The 21,122-nt window shown below is 37.6% G+C and overlaps 1 protein-coding gene across 11 annotated transcripts in view; it reads left to right on the top strand.

Moving 5' to 3' along the window:
* Positions 1–21,122, top strand: part of ENOX1 (ecto-NOX disulfide-thiol exchanger 1) — a 365,091-nt gene that overhangs the window by 304,521 nt on the left and 39,448 nt on the right. For all 11 annotated transcript variants that reach the window (XM_083811361.1, XM_083811360.1, XM_083811368.1 and 8 more), the window contains one exon: positions 17,442–17,626. In XM_083811361.1, the coding sequence (XP_083667487.1) occupies positions 17,442–17,626 (185 nt within the window). The remainder of the gene's footprint in view (positions 1–17,441; positions 17,627–21,122) is intronic.

Below are 21,122 nucleotides of genomic sequence, written 5' to 3'. Positions count from 1 at the left end.
TATTCTAGACTCAAATCCTCTTCTTTCATCTGCCAATTGCTCTTCTCCTTCTTGTTGATGAACCTGATTTACTGATATCATTGACTCAGTGGCAGAGCTGGAATAAGAATTGGGACCTTTGGTCTCCTAGACTTGTCTTCCGTTCTCTACTCCATAGTGCAGGGCAGGGGTATTGTCTCCTGCACAAAGACCTTCTGTTCCTCCAGGTGTTTTATAGGTTATTCCACTTTTTGCTAGTTAGTACCCTCCTTTCTCTAGAATGTGCAAGCTGAATGTTCAAGGAAAGGGGAGGCATCGCTGCCTGCTTGTTTTGTTGGAGAGCGTCTCAAATTGCTGCCAGGACCTCCTAAACAGCACCCCAGGGAAAGAAAATTAAGTTAGCTGAACCAGCATATATGCCTAATTTATAGGAATTCCTCCTGGTTTCAGAGACCAAAGATCTTTTGCTTTATGGGGAAAGCTGGCAAAAGGCTGACCTCGGCAAATCTGACCCGTGGGCACAGCTATTCCTCCAGAATATGTTTTCTTCAAAATTCAGCCTTTAAACAGTGATTTTTCTACGTTGTGTATTTTGGAGTTTGAAAGGGGCAAGAGGATTGCTGAAGTAAAGCTGGGAGATTGCTAAGAAAAAAAAATAATGATTATTGGCAACTCAGTTAATACATTTGAAAGTCAGGGTGCAGCTACTGAAGCATTAGCACGGGGGAAAAAATGAGATTCTACGCTGGAGTCTAGAGGATATAGGAAAATCTTCAGAATGATCAGGATTTATGGATGCTTCATCTCCCACCTGCTGGCACTGGGAGTAAGGATCCACATGTAAAAGCCTCCAAAGTAATTTTAAGAATTAGTGAAGTGAAGCTGTGTGTTGTAGAAAAGAGCTGAAGTTTGGTTTATGCCTAGAAGGCACCTGTAATTTTACTTTTAAGGGGAGGTGAGTTAATCTCTTGCTTTTGCAGTTCTCCGCAACATGCCATTAATTCCAGCTCCAACTTCAGTGACAGACAGCGGTCGGCACTGCGGGAAAGAGAAAATGCACAGTGCTTGCAGAGGGACACAGGAAGGATAGGGCTGGGATCACAGAGCCCTGGGCCAAATACACATACCTCACCGCAGGACAAATCAACGAACCTGGAGTATTTCAGTATCAAAGGGAGGCAATGATACTTCTGTTCATTCACCCACTGCCCGTCCTGTCCATGTGGATGATAAACACCTTGGAACAAGGCTCTCTCCAGCTAAACGTACTTGGAATAGCCCACACTTTGGGCACTGGAACATTTCACCACCATCATATTACCCGCGACGACACGTCTTAATAACATCCTGGGGATTGCATGCAACTAATAAATTGCACATTAAGCAGTGTGTGTCCAGTCTGAACACACAAGACCTCCTTGGCAGGATACCATAACATACCCAAAGTAGGTGCCAAATTTAAACACTGCAGCTCGTGTCTTGAACAGCAGCCTGTATCTTTAAGCACTCTTCTGAACCGATGTGTCCTCTTTGCAGCATCAGCAGAGTTAGTTGCCATAGGAGACAGTCCAAACAGTGGGCAGTCCATCTGACAGAAGAATATAAGTCCTTGTGAAAGTCAGGATTTGACAATCGCACCCCTGTGCACACAGCATAAAACAGGCTTTGTGGTATTGTCCATAAGTCTATCCTGAAAGTTGCAAGCCTGGCAAGTCTTCAAGGAAAGCCTGAAACAACACCAAAGTGATCTGCGTGATGCTTATTCATCTTTTCTCTGCAATTCAATCTTCTTTTGCTTTCTTTAAAGCTCACGTGAATGCAGAGATGCACACATGTAATAGAAACTGTGCTTTATAGCTGGATTAAACTAGTAGGAAAGCTTTCTATAGCTTGTTACAACTTTGAATGGAAATCGTTCGGCCCCAGCTGTGTGGAGCTAAGCTTTGCTCTTCCTTTTCCTCTGGCTGGCCTGGTGTCATGCCACATCTCATGTCAGGTCTTCCTCTTCCTACTAATTCCCTGGACTTGACATTTCTCCCTTCCTTTCTTGTAAGCCTAGTCTTATTTTTCTGGCATTACTTCTCCATTTCATAGCTTTTTAACATCAGAATTTGTGAAAGCAATACTGATATTTAACAAGCCCATAATTTGCCCATCTTCTTTTTAAACACTTGTTGGTAAATATAATGTAAAATAGAAAGATGTATTTATTTCAAAAATTAATGGGCTTGCATTGGTTTATTCCTCAGATAAATCAATACTCTTTCAAAGCCATTAGCAGCTGGTGCCTTAATCAGCCCTGTGGCAATAAACTTATAAACATGTATGCAGAGGAAAATAAAACTTGTTAGCAAAATCTGCTAACCAGGTTTTATAAACCATCTCGGAAAGAACATATTTTAAATCTGAAGAGCCGAATTGTCACTGTACTGACACAGTCCCCTCTCTAGCTGGAGAAGACAGCTGAATAACCCTTTTTGAGCTCTGCGAGTGGCGTAGCTTGCCTTCAAATGGAGATGCTCTGGACACAGCAGAGACAATCAGCTTTGCTCCCAGGGACCATCAGAGATGATCACTAGAAAGCAGCACAAGATGATTACTCCCTCTACGCAAGGAAAAGTCTGCTGTAGTGTCTTTCACAGCATGCCAGTTCAGAGCTGTTATCATCAGGCAGACTCCAATTTTCTGCCTTAAAATGCATTCCGTTTTTCCCACCGCTTTTACAAATATAGGCTGAAATCCAGGAAGCATGTAGGCAAGGGCTTAATTTTATGTCCCCAGTTTTAAGTCCATTTGGCTTTAATAATGCTACTTGTGCAGCTGAATTTAACAGAAATACCTTGATGAATCAGGGCTGGAGGTAAGTGCTGTCTGTCTGCCCTGAGGAAAAAAGGCAACCTCATCCTGTCCCAAGTACTGGGTCTTTTCTCTGGGCCAGAACACTGGCTTTGGGATGAAGGTCTATGCAGGTCCTTTGGACACAGCAGTGAAGGGGTTAAAAACCTAACTTTCAATTTTTAGAGGAAATAGACACTTCAAAGATACTCCCCTGACGTGGGTTTTAGGAGGATGTCCCGTTAACTACAAAACAAGTCTGCTGTGCTTTGATGCTTTGCAAGTGCCAGAAATACTATTATCTAGATTACATTTTATTATGTTTTCTGGGTATTTCATACTGATAAGGTTTTATGCAGGATCATTACATATGAGAATAGATTTAATCCTGTTTTTAGTAAGCTTTAAGGACACTGAGGGATTATTTATGTAATAAGATGCAAAGTTGCTATGGAAAATGCTATAGCAACCTAACATCTTCACAAAACCAAGCAGCCACTTGTGACAGCAATCTAAATTTACATTTATTTTAGTGTCATTTTATTGACATTCTTAGTATCTCATTTTGACAGCATGTTAAAATATGTTTTGCATTCATGCTAGAACAAAATTAACAGCATGTTGTTGGAATGAAGATGATGCTTATAATTTTTGGAGATAATTTTAGCATATTTCATTTTGTGTAAAAAGCATTAAAATAGTAGTGAAAAGAAGTTTAGGTGCATCCCCTCTGTTTGTAATACAGCAAACAATGTGCATTGAAAGTAACACTTTATGAGTCAGTGAAAGCTAAACCATTTTTATTTATTTGCTTGATATCTGAATGAAAATATTTTTAAGAAAAAAAATGATTTTGTTATCAGAATTTATTTCAAATCCTATATCTTTTATTATAACTTTCCCTGTACAGGATACAGGCTATAATTTTTCATTAGGTTTCATAAAGCTGAGCATCATTTCTGAATGCATAGAATTGCAGTTTGGTAGGGAATTGCCCTGCTTAAATGGGACTTTTCTAAAACACAGAGTAACAATATATGTTGCCCCATAGGAGGTTAAATAAAAAGGGAAAGAAAAAACAAACACAAAGCACCAAAACGGCCTGAACTCTGTCCTGTGCTCATTGCAGTTAATAATGAAACTCGCATTGACTTCAATGGGAGCAGAAGCGAGCTCTATGTATTGATTTTCTCCATCCCCCTCCATTAAGAATCTTGAAGTGCGGCTGTAACATTGTTGAAGTGGGATGTTGGCAGCAAAATCAATAAAAGACAATATTAGAACATATGCTGTTTTCAGCTTCCTCACAATTTGATATAGCTGGTATTAGCATCCTTCTCCAAATTACACTTCATGCTTTCTATAAAGTGACCTTCCTTATAGTGCCCTCTCCAATATATAGCATTTGTGCTCTACCTCCTGCATTTAGCTTTCAAAAGAATGAGCCCTTTTTATAATAGCGAAGGTGGTTGATTCTGAACAGAGCCCAAATAAATTCCTTCAAGAGTGGCTTCATGGTGCTTACAGCCTAAACCCTATTTCTGACCTCTTACAGAAGATCATTTCTATTATTATTTGAACTAAGCTCTTGGTTAGGATTTTCTTAATTATGCTGCCCTTCATGCCCTGTTGTTTTAAGGAACCCTTTTCACTCCAACACATTAGAGAAGCTTGCAGATACTGCGTGAAGTGGAGATGTTGGTACCTTCTTATCCACTTACCTTCTTAATCCATGAAACATCAGACATTGCTAAGGTAGCAGAGGAGATAATGGTCAGAAATCAGTCTTTTACAGCATTAATGCAAACTTCTAAGCTCAGAATTACAGGTTTGGGGAGCATCCTTATGTCATGAGACATGAAAGGCTGGCTGAAGTTTCCAAAGCATTAAAAGCTTCCTTTTCAAAGTGTGCAGTTCCTCAGTCCCTATGGACCCAGCAGACTGGCAGCTTGTGATGTGGTCGCATGCCAGGAGTTCAAAACCCAGCCAGCAGGGCTCATGCTTCAAGCTAGATGGCCACAGAAATTCCCCAAACTATTACAGGTTAGTGTTGCTGTTTTACTTTGATGAATGAATAAATCTTAGATTCAGAGGAGTTTCATTATGTCCTTCTCTTTCATTTTAACTTAATGACTATCTCAAGAAAATAAGCTTCTTACTAATGTCACATATCCACAGTGTAAAATTTTTTGTGAGCAATACGTTGAAGATTCAATTCTGCTTAGGGGTGAGTGATTTTCTTTTAGCCTTATTTGGTTTTACATTCATGGCAAAGGAAAGAGAAATCAAATAAAAGCCATCTTGTACATAAAATGACTGAGTCAAGAACTAGGTAACACACCATTTTATTCCACTTCTCTACTAATTCAAAAGGAGGAAAAATTGTTTCTTCTTTGTTACAAAAAAAGTGTTTTTTTCCCCTTCCCTTCCCTTCCCTTCCCTTCCCTTCCCTTCCCTTCCCTTCCCTTCCCTTCCCTTCCCTTCCCTTCCCTTCCCTTCCCTTCCCTTCCCTTCCCTTCCCTTCCCTTCCCTTCCCTTCCCTTCCCTTCCCTTCCCTTCCCTTCCCTTCCCTTCCCTTCCCTGCCCTGCCCTGCCCTGCCCTGCCCTGCCCTGCCCTGCCCTGCCCTGCCCTGCCCTGCCCTGCCCTGCCCTGCCCTGCCCTGCCTTGTTTTTCTTTCTTTCTTTCTTTCTTTCTTTCTTTCTTTCTTTCTTTCTTTCTTTCTTTCTTTCTTTCTTTCTTTCTTTCTTTCTTTCTTTCTTTCTTTCTTTCTTTCTTTCTTTCTTTCTTTCTTTCTTTCTTTCTTTTTAAATTAGGAGTTCTAATTTCTATATATATATATATATAATTTTTACTTTTTCACAGGCAAATAGTTTGCTGTCTTTTTGCTTATTTACTCAACCCTCCATGTATTCAATTCATAGTAAGTTGTAACTCAGGCACAGGAAATGTGCCAAGCATGCAGTTACAGCACTTCTGTACCCAGTTATTGTTCAACTGTTTCTACAATTACCAAGTGTCCACCTCACATGTCAGCTAGGGATCTATCTGGAAAGACTTATGTGGATACTAGTCCAGAACACCAGTTTCTACATTGCTTCTTTTTCATGTGTCAGCTATAGACAGTCTTCCCTCCTAAATTTGTCTGAGACAAGTGTGTACTTTTAACAGTCAAGGAGAAACACGAGAGGAAGTAATACCTCTCCCCATATTGTTCTATTATCAGATATTCATCTGTCTCATGTTTTGATGATAGGTTTTGAGATGCCTGTGCTATTAGACCTTGATCCCACAAGCTATTGCCTGCTGCTCAGAGAGTTTGCACTCACCTTCTGCTCAACACCCACAGATACAAAGTCCTAAGTAACGGCTTACCCAGAAAGTATGGTACAAGGAGTATTTTACTGTTCTTTCTTCAAAGTTACATACTTTTTGCAAGTTTCAATAAATTGTCTGTTTCTGGAAGGACTGGAAGTACCACCAATCTCTCTAGAAACCTGCCACCTGCAAGTTCACAATATGTTTGTTTTTTCTCAGTAGCTGAGAAATTACCTAGTAAACATGTTAAATTGCAGAGAAGCACGGTGACCTTAGTTTGCAGATAATGTGTATGTTGAAGATAGGAAGTAGGAGAGAAAAGAGGTTTTGGCTTGCAGATTCAACTCTTCTGGATACTCTTCTATTACCATAAGGGATAAATGGCTTAAGAAAACTTACCTTTGAATGTGACAATCAATAAATTCAAAGCTTCTTGTGATCATTTGCTGATGCCTTCCAAAAGCGTAAAAAACAGTATTCCTATATTTAAGATACATTTTTACCTAAGACAAAAGTAACTGAGAAAATAATTCAGTACTATGCACAATTTTAAAGAAAAATTAGCTCAGCACTTCAATCCGTTACACGGTCAGAGAGGTAGCTGGATAAATGCTCTCCTGCAATTTAAGGTGCAATAGAATTTTGTACAAAGGTTGTTTATCCTCACATTTATAGAAAGCACTTTGCATTTACAATCAGAATTTGGCTACTATAAATCAGAACAATTCAAAACAGCACAGACACCTAGAGCAGTCAGATCAGCCCTTTCTTTCCCTAATGAATGTGACAAATTGAGGGATTCACATGTACACTGTCAGGTTTGTTTACAAACAGGTTTGTTTCCAGCAATGACATTTTCTTCACATTTATGCATCCTACAGATTTCTTTTTGAAGCTGTAATGGTGCTGGGCCTCAGTGCAATTCCTAGTTTTAAATGTCAAGAGTAGCAGTGCAGCCATGCATGTTGTAAAGGACAGTGTTTATTGTTTACATCTGAATGAAATGATGACAATTACTTTCACTCCTAAGAAATAACCATCAGTAATCCACCTATACAGAGGTTTACCTACATATAATAATGCTTGAATATCCTAGGTAATTTGTGTATCACATGTACACACATACATAGAATCTAATTACACAATATACATAAGATTAATGTAACATCTAGGAAGCACTGAGCATCCATCAGCATATCTTGTGTGGTGCAGAGTTCAAAAGCTTGTACCTCCAACTGCAAAGCACCATTAACACAAACAGCATTTTTTATTACTGATGTAGGAGAGGGTCATCAATGCCACTTGGCACCTTCCCAGTAACCAGCACTTTTCTTATTTGAGTGAGCATACCCCCTTCTCTCTTGAGACTAAAATCTTCTCTGTTCATTTTTAGTGTTACAGGAAAACAGTCATTTCTTGAGAATCATTGATTAGAGGAAAAAGTTGCTTCTTTGCTGGCATCTTTAAAGCACAGTCTCTGTAGAATTGTCTTAATGGTTTAATTTCTCAATTATTAAAAAAAAAAAAAAAAGCAGAACCTCTAAAAGAGATTCAGTGCTTGATTAATTATGTTTAACTGAGGCAGCAGTTTTTCAAGCACTTATTGGTAAACACATAAAGAATAAGTATCTGAAAAATTCACCTAATCACAGACCAAATAGTCTAAGAAAGAGGAGTGACTTTTACTGATTTTTGAAAATTTCTGAGAAACGCTACTCTTTTTGATCAAAATTACACCTCTAAATTTTCTTATGACGGTTGGCTTACTATGCCTCTAGTTCAAGAGGAGAATCAAGCAGAAAAGGAAGTGCAACAGCCAGCCCAGCTAACAGTCCAGCCATGGCAGTAATATGTGCAGAGGCAATTCTTTCCTCTCCTGTCTCCTCCTACGCACATGCCAAGTCCATTGGGCTTCATACGTATTATGAGCAGTAATAGAAGAAATATGACCCAAAAAGGAGAGGAAACAAGATCCCTTTGGTTTGAAGAGGTGACCTGGAGAAACCTGGTCTCAACAGGACAGGCTAACTAGTGACCGTCAAAATATCATTTGTAAGTTACATAGATGCCAGTTCTCCAAAGAGATGCTGTCAAGTAAAACAGACTTAAAATGTGACAGGCTTTGATATTTTTTGTAACAGGGGGGTCTCTTCCAAATTCTAAATATGCATTTCAGTTATGTGATGTGACATCTTTGTAGGAAAAGAACAAAGCACTTAATGCTGCAATTTACCTGGGACCGAACTGGGTAAGAGGGAGCTGGAGCATGTACTGCAAAACAAGTTAGAGCAGAGACAAACACCTGGAAATGTCAGACAAGTGGGAATTACAAGTGGACAAAGAGATGGATGTTTGGAGCTGGAGGAGGAAATGAACTGTACAGAACCAGTAAAGGAAAAAAAAAAAAGGGGGGGGAAGGTATGAAGAGTGGGGAAGAAAGACTGGCTTAAGTAGAAGATTAGTCTTCTGTGTTGGAGCCCTTTAGAGACAGTTGGTTCACTCTTCAAGTGTTTTTTTGAAGCCGTGAGGTCTAGACCAATGATCCTGAGCTAATCTACTGAGCCACTGATCATGTGCAATACTGCAATAAGTAATCTGCATCTTATTCCTAGGACTGGATAAAGCTGTGAGATCAACTTCCCTTGTGTTTTTAACTAAAAGTTCAAATTTGTGAAGGCATGGTGAAATACAGAGAGCCAGTAGTAATTCACGGTCTAGAAAGTCTGGAAGCTACTAATCCAGAAGCTTAAAGCTGAGGTTTTCAGTTAATGATCTCTCTAGGGCTTTCAGTAAAATGTCAGATATCATGAGACTCATCATAACGTCACAGGACCTGGCAGCACCACTCTCTGGGGCATTCTTAGTCCACTGCAGAACGAGCATTTGCATGCTACTTTTTGTGTGCTGCTTTGCTGGTTTTGTTATTAGGCCCAGCTGGACTGTAATCTGCCCTCCTCCCCACACCTTCTTTGCTATTTGCAAAGCAATATGCTTCGTTACACAAGAAATAATAAGCCTTCATAAATTACTTGGTGAGCCATATATATTGTAAACCTGGAAGAGAACAGTGCTATTGCTGAAGTCTGCTAAGCAGGATGAAGTTTTGTAAACTGAGAAAATCTCTCTTCAGAGAAATGCTTTGGTTTCTCAAATCGTACATCTGTGTGTCTTGGATGGGATGGATAAAATTGCCGTTAAATGGTGGTGGAATTTTTCTTTCTTTCTCCTTCTCTTTTTTTTTTTTTTTTGGCAGCATCCAACAATCTACTAATTGTTCACCAGCAAGTTTTATGTGAATAGGGAGTCTGAAAATAATTCTCATGAGTATTCAATTTGAACATCTGGCATCATCATGAATGTAACTGGTATAATGAGTTTCTCTGCATTGAACATAAGAAGCATGGTGAGGAAAGGACTTTGAAGCAACTGCACCTGAATAAAACAGGTTTTGTAAAAAAGTAAATCTCCCTCCCAGTGTGCAGGCCTTAACTCCCACTAACGTTAATGACAATAACCCCTCCACACATAGGATAATTAGTGCCCTTGGAGTTTAAATTTGCAGGTACTGAGACATTCAAATGAAGTGTGCCTAACATTAGAAAAAATGTGGAAATTGCTTCATTGTTTGGTTACATTATGTCTGAAGGGGAAAGAAAAAAACCGTTCATGGCAAGGTTAGCTTATAATTGCCCCAAATTATTTATTTTTATACAATTCTAATTCTGTTTTCAGAGTTTATTCAAGCTAATTTACTAGCTGCTTTCAAGTTTTAACCAAAGTTGTTTTTTCAAAAAAATAAAAAACAAAAGCCAAGTGACATGGTCTATTGGTGTAGAAACATGGGAGAACAAAGAAAGAGGCATTTATTAAAGAATGTGGTATAGTAATAATGTTGCTTTTATCAGGTAATATTAAATACATTTCTATGCACCCATCATTGATATTTGAATATTATTTATGCTGTTGATCAGGTACTTGGTAACCATCCATAAACAAGAGTGTCCTCCAGGAACTCAAAGCAATAGATCAAAGCCACCTGAAATACTGTAGAAATCAGGAGCTTGTCATTGTTAAAAAGCTGGGCTGAGAAGATGCCTTAAAGCAACTGGGGTGTAGCTTAGTCTTATTCTTCCAGAAAGCTTGTTGGAAATACCACCAAAGTGTTGCTTTCCCAAATGCCTTTGAGCTATGCACAGAGTGTAACTAATACTTGTTCTCTGTGCTCTTTTTGTGGTAGGGTTTAAGAAAGTCAGCTATGAGACAGGGGCATCTATATCTGGGCAGTTATGGGCAATAACGGTCTCAAATTCCCTTCTGCCAGGAGCTGAGAACGATTATAGAGGAGTTTGCAGAGCAGACGTAGGTTAAAGCTTCTTCATTGCTCATTGTGCCTCCCTCACCTCAGAAACTATTGTTTTCCATCTGCAGTAGGGCCACACCTTCCTTCCCACCACCTCACAAATCTCTTGCAAACCCAATGTTTCCACCCCTCTCAAGTTGTGGGTCACTCATTGGCATCAACTTGCATACACTGTGCCACTGAGAGACCACACTCAGATCCTCAAACCCTAGCACAAAATTTGATTTCCTACAGACTGGAGCACTAAGAAGAGTCTTATAGGGCATAAATGAATGAGGTTCCTTCTAGTGTATGAAACAGCTTTTTCCTTCAGGGCAGCCCTAGTCTCAGCTTCACCCTTTCCTGGCACACACCTGTGCCCATTACCCACTTTTGAGCTATTTCTTCAAACACTCAGTCACTGTCAAAACCCTCACCTTCTTTCTTGTGCCACCACCATGAGCCCTACCATGCTTCGTTTTCTCTTCACATATTTAGCTCCAGTCCAAAATTTTCTTCTTTCACCTAACTCTTTCTAGATTCTGGCCTCCACATTTATTCTGCCAAAATTCAGACCTAAATCATGTGACCTTGTGTTTGAATTCCAGGAATAACTTTTCTTTGGCCCTTTCTTGAGCCCTTTCTCAAGTTAACATACATGTCATAAAATCATTTAGGTTGGAAAAGACCTTCAAGATCACCGAGTCCAACTACGAAGTTGTTTCCTACGTACAAAGACGTGGCTTCAAATACTGCTTGAACAGACAGGACTCATTAGCATTTCAGTTTCTTAATGTTTGGGCTACACAAGACTAGTTGGTGCTTTCTGCAAGAGCCCGAAATCCTGAAGACAGCTAAAGAGGCACTAAAAGTTGTCTTGCTAAGATGGTTATTTAATTTTTTAAGGGTTGTTTTTTGTTGTTTGTTTGTTTTTTGTTCTTGTTTTTATTTGAGCATAACATCTGCTTCACATGTAATAATTTAATATTTAATAAAAAAAGGATGCAATTATGACTAACTTCATAACTTCATATGGCAGGGGAGACAGACACATCACATTAGTGAAACGGAACTGGTGCATAGATCATAGAATCATAGAATCACAGAATGGCTTGGGTTGGAAGGGACCTTAAAGATCTCCTAGTTCCAACCCCACTGACATGGGCAGGGATGTCGCTCACTAGACCAGGTTGCGCAGGGCTTCATCCAGCCTGGTGCTGAAGATCTCCAGGGATAGGACATCCACAGCTTCTCTGGGCAGCCTGTGCCTCACCACTCTCTGAGTGAAGAATTTTCTCCTAACATTTAATCTAAATCTCCCCACTTTTAATTTATTCCCCCTTGTCCTATCAATGTCTGCCTATTGAAAAGGTCTCTCTCCATCTTTTTAATAAGCTCCCTTTAAGTACTGAAAGGCCACAATTAGGTCTTCCCAAAGCCTTCTCTTCTCCAGCTCTCTCAGCAGATGTCTAGATTCAGTGGTGTCTTCCATTGAGAGAGTATGATGATCTACATTGACGTTCATTCTATTTAAAGGTTTCCCCTAGTATATTACTGGAAAGAATAAGAATTTTTAATATATTTTAGATATCTGTAAAGTTGGTATAAGAATTGACTATTATCTTCAAATCTTGAAATACTGTTTTATCCCAGAATCATGGAATATCAGCTAAGACCTTCAAAGCTCTACATCTGCTAAGACCATCTTTCTTACTAATGACAACTGTCATTATTGTATAATTTATCCTGTTTTCCACAGCATAAAGACATACCTTATGCCCTCCCAGACCCTCCACAAACATTTTTCCTTGCTGACATTCCCCTGGCTGTATTGCTTCACAGTTCACTTATTTGAAAAACAAGCAAGCTAGATGGAGGCCAAGGATAACTTTTATGTTTATATTTATAGTTGTGAACTTTATGTCCTTACTTCTCTTCTCTTGCATTTTTTTCAATCCCTCAAACTGGAAACACTTTCAAGTAGTAGCTGTTTATTGCAAGCTGTTTTGTGGGGGGGGGTGAGGAGGGACACATTGTAAATGCTTTGCAGTGGAATTGATGCAGACAAAAAATTACAATAATAACAGCCATCATTTTTGACAGTTTTTTATGCTTTTCTTGTTGATGTTATCAAAAAAGAGCATTATATCATTTTAAACCTTATTTTCAAGACAGAAAATTAGAATAATGACATTGGTAGAACTCAGATGTAAGGAAGGCTTGGAAATATGTTCATTTATTTTTATCCATGTCACTATATCAATACATTGGCTAAAGTTCCAAAACCCTGAGAAATTCTACTAAAGAGGTTAGACTGAAAGTCTGAAGATAAACAAATAAGCAAAGAAGTTGTCAGTTTTATGATCCATTTTTTTAGAAGTACAGAAAAATCTATAGGAAAAAAACAATCTGTAGAAAATCTTCTACTAGCAGGATGTGAGGAAAGTCTATGCTCTTGAATTTACAAGAGGGTTTTCTATTATTGCCATTGTTTGCTCATTTGTTTTTCAGATATTATTTCCAGTTTGAGGCAGATTCTTAAGATAAGCTGCTGCCTATGCATTTCAACCAGGAGTGTCACCCATACATGAATTAGTACTCTGTCATTTATATTAAATGTGATGTTATTAATGTTATTAATGCCCGGGTGTGCTTTAATAAAACTGGTAGAATTTTTTAATTCCAAAAAAATATATAAATATAAATGCAGGGTATTTCCTGGCCACTGTGACATGATGTGTTATAAAATATTACAATTACACTTTATCACCTGTGTAGACTTACCACATATTGGCTCCAGTGGGTAACTATTATGCATTAAGTTAAATGCAATCACAGAGTACCACTATAAGTAAATGCTCATAAAGAAAGCACTCACCTAACAGTATCTGAAATATATGCCCTAGAAAAGTAATTTTTAATTTTTTTTCTGAGACATCAAGAGAACACCCCTAGACTCAGCGGATCCTTCAGTCGATTTCTGATCAGCCAGTCACTTCTTGATTTAAGCAGACTGCCTTTTTGCTTTGGGTCTAATCCAGTTCCACTACATGGAGCCAGTGTTGGCCACTGAGGCTGTTGCTGAACTCTGCATAGCACCCCTGCCTCTACACAAGCAGATCACACTAACCTCTTGCATGTCTTCAAAATATCAATGAGAAGGCTTCCCCTGCCTACATATGTCTGATCTTTCTCTAGCTGCTTCTCTGAGACTAGCAGGTGTCATTTGGCATCCCTCAGTGAAAATGTTATAAAGCACATATTGGGCTGGTTGCCAGCTGTGTTTGTTCAGGTACAAATATTCTTTTCTGCTTGCAGCACAGCAGCTATTTGGGATTCTTGTCAGAGTTTTATTTTGATCTAGCTTCCTTGTATATAGTTCTTTTGTAAAGGCTTTCAGCTTTCATTGTCTTTTTATCCTAAGAAGATTTTTAGCGTGTCTCAGAGAGGGATTCTGTAGATGTGTATCTAAACTACCAAACTTAAAATGCAATCAGAAGTTGTAAAGAGATAAGCTGAGTAAACTTTTTCAGCAAAAAATACACTCATCAGTTTTATCAATGAAGTCATAGAAAAAAAAATCTGAACAAATTTGAAAAATATTTACTTTTTAAAATGCAGATTACCCTCTCTGCAAAAACTCTCCATCAATTTTAATTTAGTATTAAATGAAGTGCTTTTCTATATGCACAAAATTTAAACAAACTGTTTTATTAGGGATCAAAAGCAGCATTGCTCTGAAACCAGAATGATTTTAATTCACTAAAACATAAATAACTTAAAATTACAGTCATGTTAGGTCAACACAAGGAATCTTTTTGATTTTGTTTCACATTTACCCAGTAAATGAAATGGAGCCCCTGGGGCCTACCAGATGCCTTTCTTTGACTTAGTCTCCATTTAATGACTTCTTTACTAACCTTTTTGTCCACACATTAGGAACAGAGTATTTGTAGTTTAAAATTAAATAACAAAAGAACTATGTATATGAACACCATATCGTTTGTGGACTCATCTTTAATTAATTCATCTGAAAGCTTGTGACAGTTTAGTATTCTATTATATTGCTGTATGTGTTGCATCCTCCCTATTTAAGGACATATTTCTACCTTGGACTCTGTCTTTAATTGCTTACTGTGAATGGCTAGGAAGATCACCAGTGTGTATAATGATGTTGATAAGATCTTGCACACCTCTGGGAATCCTGCCTAATATCACAAACTTATCTCTGCTGTACTCTTATTCCCACACTTCAGGTTGTTTGCGATATTTTCCTTTTGCCTTAACATAGGTTGTAACCTCTTCCAAACACAGCCTTTGTCTTCCAGTATCTGGAATCTAGATTGGTGGGGCACCCATCCTTGGATGGGACTTCATGGTAGTACTGCAATGTAATTATTATCATATAGATATGATATGCTAAAAATAATTTAAAATAATAAAATAATGACATTCATAGATGCAACTGATTTTTTTTTTAAGCAGTAAAAAAGCTGTATTTTATTTCTAAAGGAAAAATGGGTTGTTGCCTTAGAATGTGATTTGCTGCATTTGGATTTTTTTTTATTATTTTTTTAATCCCTAACAGGTTCATCACCTATAGGTTGATTATTTACACAATATGTGTAAATAATTTCCATTTCCCTTAATTTGCTGCCTCTGTAGCAGATTTCTTGTGCTGTCCCTAGTTCCACTCAATAGCCTGATTTTTCGTAGGAAGAAAGAAGGAAGAGTTTTCCAATTGGGCCATGAAGTGGCCAAGAAAGTGCACAGTGGCTTTTCAGGTAGGGTGGCCTGAACCTTGGCTGAATCTGGGTCCTAAACTTCATTTCCACAGTGATGGTAATTAACAAATACGTACACCTCACTCCCTCTACTTATGCAACAACTTTCAGAAATTTTTCAAGAGCTGGATTAAATGATGGACAGCAGATGAATTACTGCTCCCAAACCACTGTAAAAAATTGACTACACTTATGACACCTTGTGCTCAGAGAGCACAAGGATAGGCAATTTCTGGCTGGAATTGAGTATTGTGTAAAAAATACAATTTTTTTTTTGACTGGGAATAGTCTAATTGGTAAGAGGAAGAGAATACAAACAAATGTGCCATTTTATCTAATTATTTACCTCTACGTAGTGCAAAGAGGCCCCAAATTTTCATGTTTAAAAATTAGGTTCAAATCCATTTCAGAAATTGAAGAGCAAAATTTTGATTTGAGTTTTTGTTAGACTAAGGTTTTTATTTGCTCAGCCTCTTTTTTATTTTTATTTTTTTTTAGCATAATTTGTTGGCTCTTACAAAATTAAAAAAAAATCATCGTCTTATTTATTTGCCCATTGGACTCATCATTGTAATTTCTTGAGGGTAAATTTTGTCATGGGAAGATGATTACATGCTTTTCAGAACAATTTAATTGGATGTAACAATACTGTAACTCTTAATAAATCTTCCAGAGGAATTCTGTAGAATATCCAAATTAAGCACAATAACTAATCCACACCTATATTTTAATACCAGCTAACTGTACTTTATTTTGGAGAATGCTTTTGTATTATTTTAAAATTAATAAAAAATATCTCAGATAAAAATAGATTTGTCCTACCAAAGACGAAACATTTTTATTGGTAATGAAATACTGTGACATCTAAAGCTGTTATAATTTCACAAATATGTTGAATCGTGTTATCATAGGGAACAGGGGACTTTTTATCTGTGAAAGGTCTAGTCAAGAGAGGCCTAACATTAAATGAAGTTAATACACAATTTCTGATAATTTGGAGTTTAAGCATACTGCTGTTGTAGGTGGACAAGAAAGAATTCTGTAATATCAAGCCTGAAATCATTTAATCAGGAATGTAAATCAGTTATGTGCTTCAGTTACCAAATGTTGATAGAATTGGCTATGGTAGATTGTTGTTTTTTAATTACAGCTGCTCTGTAATGTTGTTGTGTTATCAGGTTCCAAGAAAGAAAATAGTATAGTATGGCACTTTGCTATGCCAAATGACCACTGATACTGCCAAGTATAAATACTACCAGGGTGGGTTCTTCTATAGGATGATAACCACGCTCCTAAAGCAGTGAATGCCACACTTCCCTATATGTATTTATGTTCAGATAATTTATTTAAATAATGTTCCTACTACATGCTTTATAGCCCTCTGCCTTTTGCTACACAAATTTTAGCTTATATTGCAGACTGTGCAAGTCATTTGGCAAATGTAATTTCCATCCCTGCATACTAATCGATTTCTTCACAAACACCTGCTATCAGTTATGATAATAAAAATGCCATTCTAAATTGAAAAGGGGCCAAATGGAGCTTCCTAAGGAAATGACTTAAGTGTCTTTCAATGCCTGTAATGTAGTAATGTTCTTGTAGTGCCAACACTTTTTCTGATCATTTGCATTTTATATAATTTTACTCTATTACATCATTTTTCTGTCTAAATGGATCCTTATAACCATTGCTATGAAGTAGTTCATGGGGAGATTGGAGAGGAATTTCTGTTTCTTCTCTCACGGGATTAAATCCAGACAACTTTACATAGTCTAAATTCCTTAGCAGAGATCTGATTGAATCTGCACTATACTAGTATAAATATTAAATGATTGTATCAGATTCTATAATATCGCTGGGAAAATATTGCAAAGTTGGGGGGTGATTTGCTCTTGGATTGCATGCCAGTTTCCTCCTAAACTGTAAGTCTAAATTTAGCAGCTAGATTGCATGTAGGATTTGAATTATCCAGGGTCACTTTATGGCTCCTTCCATCCCATGAAATAACTTCCCAGTGACAGTCTTTGCCAGAACCTAATCATTTTCAGCTCTACTAGGTCTTGTCTCAGCTCTGAAATGTCTCACTGGCTTTCAGCTCTATTGTCGTCTCCCCTGACAATGTCTTCTGCATTATTTGTAAGGAAACAATCCGTTTTACTGATTTCTTTGCATTTTCATTTTCTCTTAGCACTAGCTGCCCAAGCATATGCACTTAAGGAAGAGAATGATAGTCTTCGATGGCAACTGGACGCTTACAGGAATGAAGTGGAGCTTCTGAAACAAGAAAAAGGGCAGCTTTTTCGAACAGAAGAAAGCCTTACAAAAGACCAGCAGCTGCAGTTTCTACAGCAGACAATGCAAGGCATGCAGCAGGTATTGCTATGGAAGAAAAACACGTGTCTTCTTTTTTAGGAAAGTGGTGCCAAGGAGCTGTGCTGTATTCAAGGCTATTAGCTATGAATTATTAGTCCTATTTCTCTTCAAAGTCAAAATCATGCAGATTTCATTTGGGGGGGAAGGGATGGAGAAACTGGGGACATTTGTAGGGACAGTCATTTTAGTAATCACTAAATGCATTGATCATTCAAGGAAAATCCTCATGCATGTTGTACTTATGAGCAAATTGTTTTTGTACATCCTCTATTTCTCTTCTCACTTAATCCAATTAGCCTTAATTCTGCATGGAAGTTCAAAAAAGTTTTTCCAGTGCTCTGTGGCACCTTCATTTACATTCATCTGCATCTTTAGATGCATCTTCACTTCTCAGCTTTCTTTTCCTCTCCTGCCTCTTGTTTGAGGATTTCAGACATCTCCAGCTTGTCCAGACAGCCCTTCTGCTAACTTACAAGTGGATAGTAACATTGGTGTTATCTCCCAATATCTTTTTTTACGTATACTGAACCATGTATGTAATGTTTCCACTCAGGCAACATTTAAGTGGTTCAGCGCAGCAACAAAGCTTTCTTCTGATGCCAGTCAGCCATAAACTGCAATGTGTCCTCGCAGGGGGGGCTCAGTTTATCATATGCATTATCCCTCATCTACCAGTGTGTTCTTGACATGGTGCAGGGGAAGACTTGGCAAGCACATCCAGACTGTTCCCACTGCTTCATCTCACATGTCCATTTACACATAAGCACTTCCCTTTCAACTTGAATGTGTATTACTTCTTTCCTGCCCAGGCACCTACATTCAGCAAGGGCAAAAATAAATAAATAAATAAATAAAAGGCAAGGGCAGTGGCTCACCATGACACCGCTCTGGTCATCTATCTATGATGAACACCTCTCCTGTGAAGGAAAGCTGAGAGAATCAGAGTTGTTCAGTCTGGAGAAGAGAAAGCTCCAAGGAGACCTGACTCTGGCCTTTCAATACTTAAAGAGGCCTTGTAAGAAATGCGGAGAGAGACTTTTTATGAGGGTCTGTAGTGATAGAAAAAAGGAGAATGGCTGTAAACTAAAAGGGGGGAGATTTAGATTAGAAATAAGGAAGAAATTATTTACTCAGAGGGAGATGAGTCACTGGAACAGGTTACGCAGAGAAGCTGTGGATGTCCCATCCCTGGAGGTGTTCAAGGCCAAGTTGGATGGGACTTTGGGCAACATGATCTACTGAGTTGTATCCCAGCCCATGGCAGCGGGGTTGGAACTAGGTGATCTTTAAGGTACCTTCCAACCCAAACCATTCTGTGACTATGATTTAGAACAGAGCTGCACAGCTATGTCACTGAAGAGGTTAATTTTGCCTTGTTCATGAGTGCCCTGATGCAACACGTCCTCCTCAATCATTCCTGGTTATTAGATTCCAGAAGAGGAGAAGTCGCACTCACTTCCAGATTGTACTAAGCTGCTTTTTGTGACAAAACTCCTCAGCCAGAAGATATTAATTTACGTATGAGCTGCCTGCCTGGCTGGATTAGGAATTGCATTGCTATCACAGTACCTATCAAATCCAACCAGTCTACAAATCCCACTTAACACCAAATAACAGAGCACAACACAAGCCTAAGTATTACACATGTGTTTATATGAACATAAGCCCCATCTAAGCCCTCATAGTTTTACGAAATCAGGGAGATTTAACATCTAGTGGAGTAATTCTGAAAAAGAAAAGAAAAGAAAAGAAAAGAAAAGAAAAGAGAAAAGAAAAGAAAAGAAAAGAAAAGAAAAGAAAAGAAAAGAAAAGAAAAGAAAAGAAAAGAAAAGAAAAGAAAAGAAAAGAAAAGAAAAGAAAAGAAAAGAAAAGAAAAGAAAAGAAAAGAAAAGAAAAGAAAAGAAAAGAAAAGAAAAGAAAAGAAAAGAAAAGAAAAGAAAAGAAGAAAAGAAAAGAAAAGAAAAGAAAAGAAAAGAAAAGAAAAGAAAAGAAAAGAAAAGAAAAGAAAAGAAAAGAAAAGAAAAGAAAAGAAAAGAAGAAAAGAAAAGAAAAGAAAAGAAAAGAAAAGAAAAGAAAAGAAAAGAAAAGAAAAGAAAAGAAAAGAAAAGAAAAGAAAAGAAAAGAAAAGAAAAGAAAAGAAAAGAAAAGAAAAGAAAAGAAAAGAAAAGAAAAGAAAAGAAAAGAAAAGAAAAGAAAAGAAAAGAAAAGAAAAGAAAAGAAAAGAAAAGAAAAGAAAAGAAAAGAAAAGAAAAGAAAAGAAAAGAAAAGAAAAGAAAAGAAAAGAAAAGAAAAGAAAAGAAAAGAAAAGAAAAGAAAAGAAAAGAAAAGAAAAGAAAAGAAAAGAAAAGAAAAGAAAAGAAAAGAAAAGAAAAGAAAAGAAAAGAAAAGAAAAGAAAAGAAAAGAAAAGAAAAGAAGTCATTGATCATTTGAGCATGAATCACTAATCAGAAATACTCAAGGTTTCAGTGTACTTTAGATATGCTTGAGGTCTGTTCATGATGTTATCCTTATATAAATGAATACTTAAATATCACTGGCTTCATTAAATTTAACTGCATATATAAATATTGTGCTAAATTTCAGCCTGGTGCTAATTCTCCATTAAAATTAGTGAAAATTAGACGCAAAATACTACTAAATCAAAATACTAGAGCCCTAATGCTCATTTTGCATTATTATAATTTCCTACCTGGGGTCTGGATGAAGGATAATCAAGTCTGGAGAATATAAATAGATTACTATTGTATCTTCAAGTAAATGTTAATAATGCAAGCCAATAACACAGAGTGACTTATCTATTTGTCCAGCTGAGCAATGGCCACTGTAGTCCCTGTTTCTCTGAGAGTATTTATGTTTGTGACAATTTTGCTGTGAGGTTCTGAATTTTTCTATTTTGCCATCTGGGGGATCAAACCTACCAACTCCCAATGGGATATAATTAGAGATGGCCCAAGGAGCCAGAGAAGACACTACAGATAATCCAGTCTGACAATATGCTGAGGAGGGCAGCAACACAGAAGCACAAGAGGTGGAGTTCAGAATATTTGGTGGGGAATTATCAGTCAATTAAGCAGCTGGATGATGGCTTTGGATTTCAATGATTAGCTGTAGTCATGATATCTCAAGACCTTTGTGCTTTTCATGCAGTTCATCCATGAACATTTAGAACTAAACCTTTGATTTAGGTAGACTTTGTTTTATCTCAGCTTGGTTTTGTAAATGTTGAGAGATGACAACCTTCGCTGAAATCCATCAGTACAGCAGGTGCTCAGCATCTATGGAAATCAGTCTCTCTATGAAATATTAAACATATACCCAGGACTTGAGTGGTAATAATTTAACAAGAAGACCTGTATTCTCTTTTATCCTTTTGTATATATTAAAATTAATTTCAGACAAGGTAAACTGAATGCCATTGAATTCCCAGGGCCTACATATATGTCAGCATTAAAAAAAATGTATTTCACCTCTCTCTTTCCTCTCCATTCTCCCCCA

Source organism: Anser anser (genome assembly GCF_964211835.1).
Source record: "Anser anser genome assembly, chromosome: 1".
Lineage (NCBI taxonomy): Eukaryota > Metazoa > Chordata > Aves > Anseriformes > Anatidae > Anser > Anser anser.
Note: the sequence above shows the minus strand (reverse complement) of the source record. Positions and strands in the feature narration are given on the sequence as shown.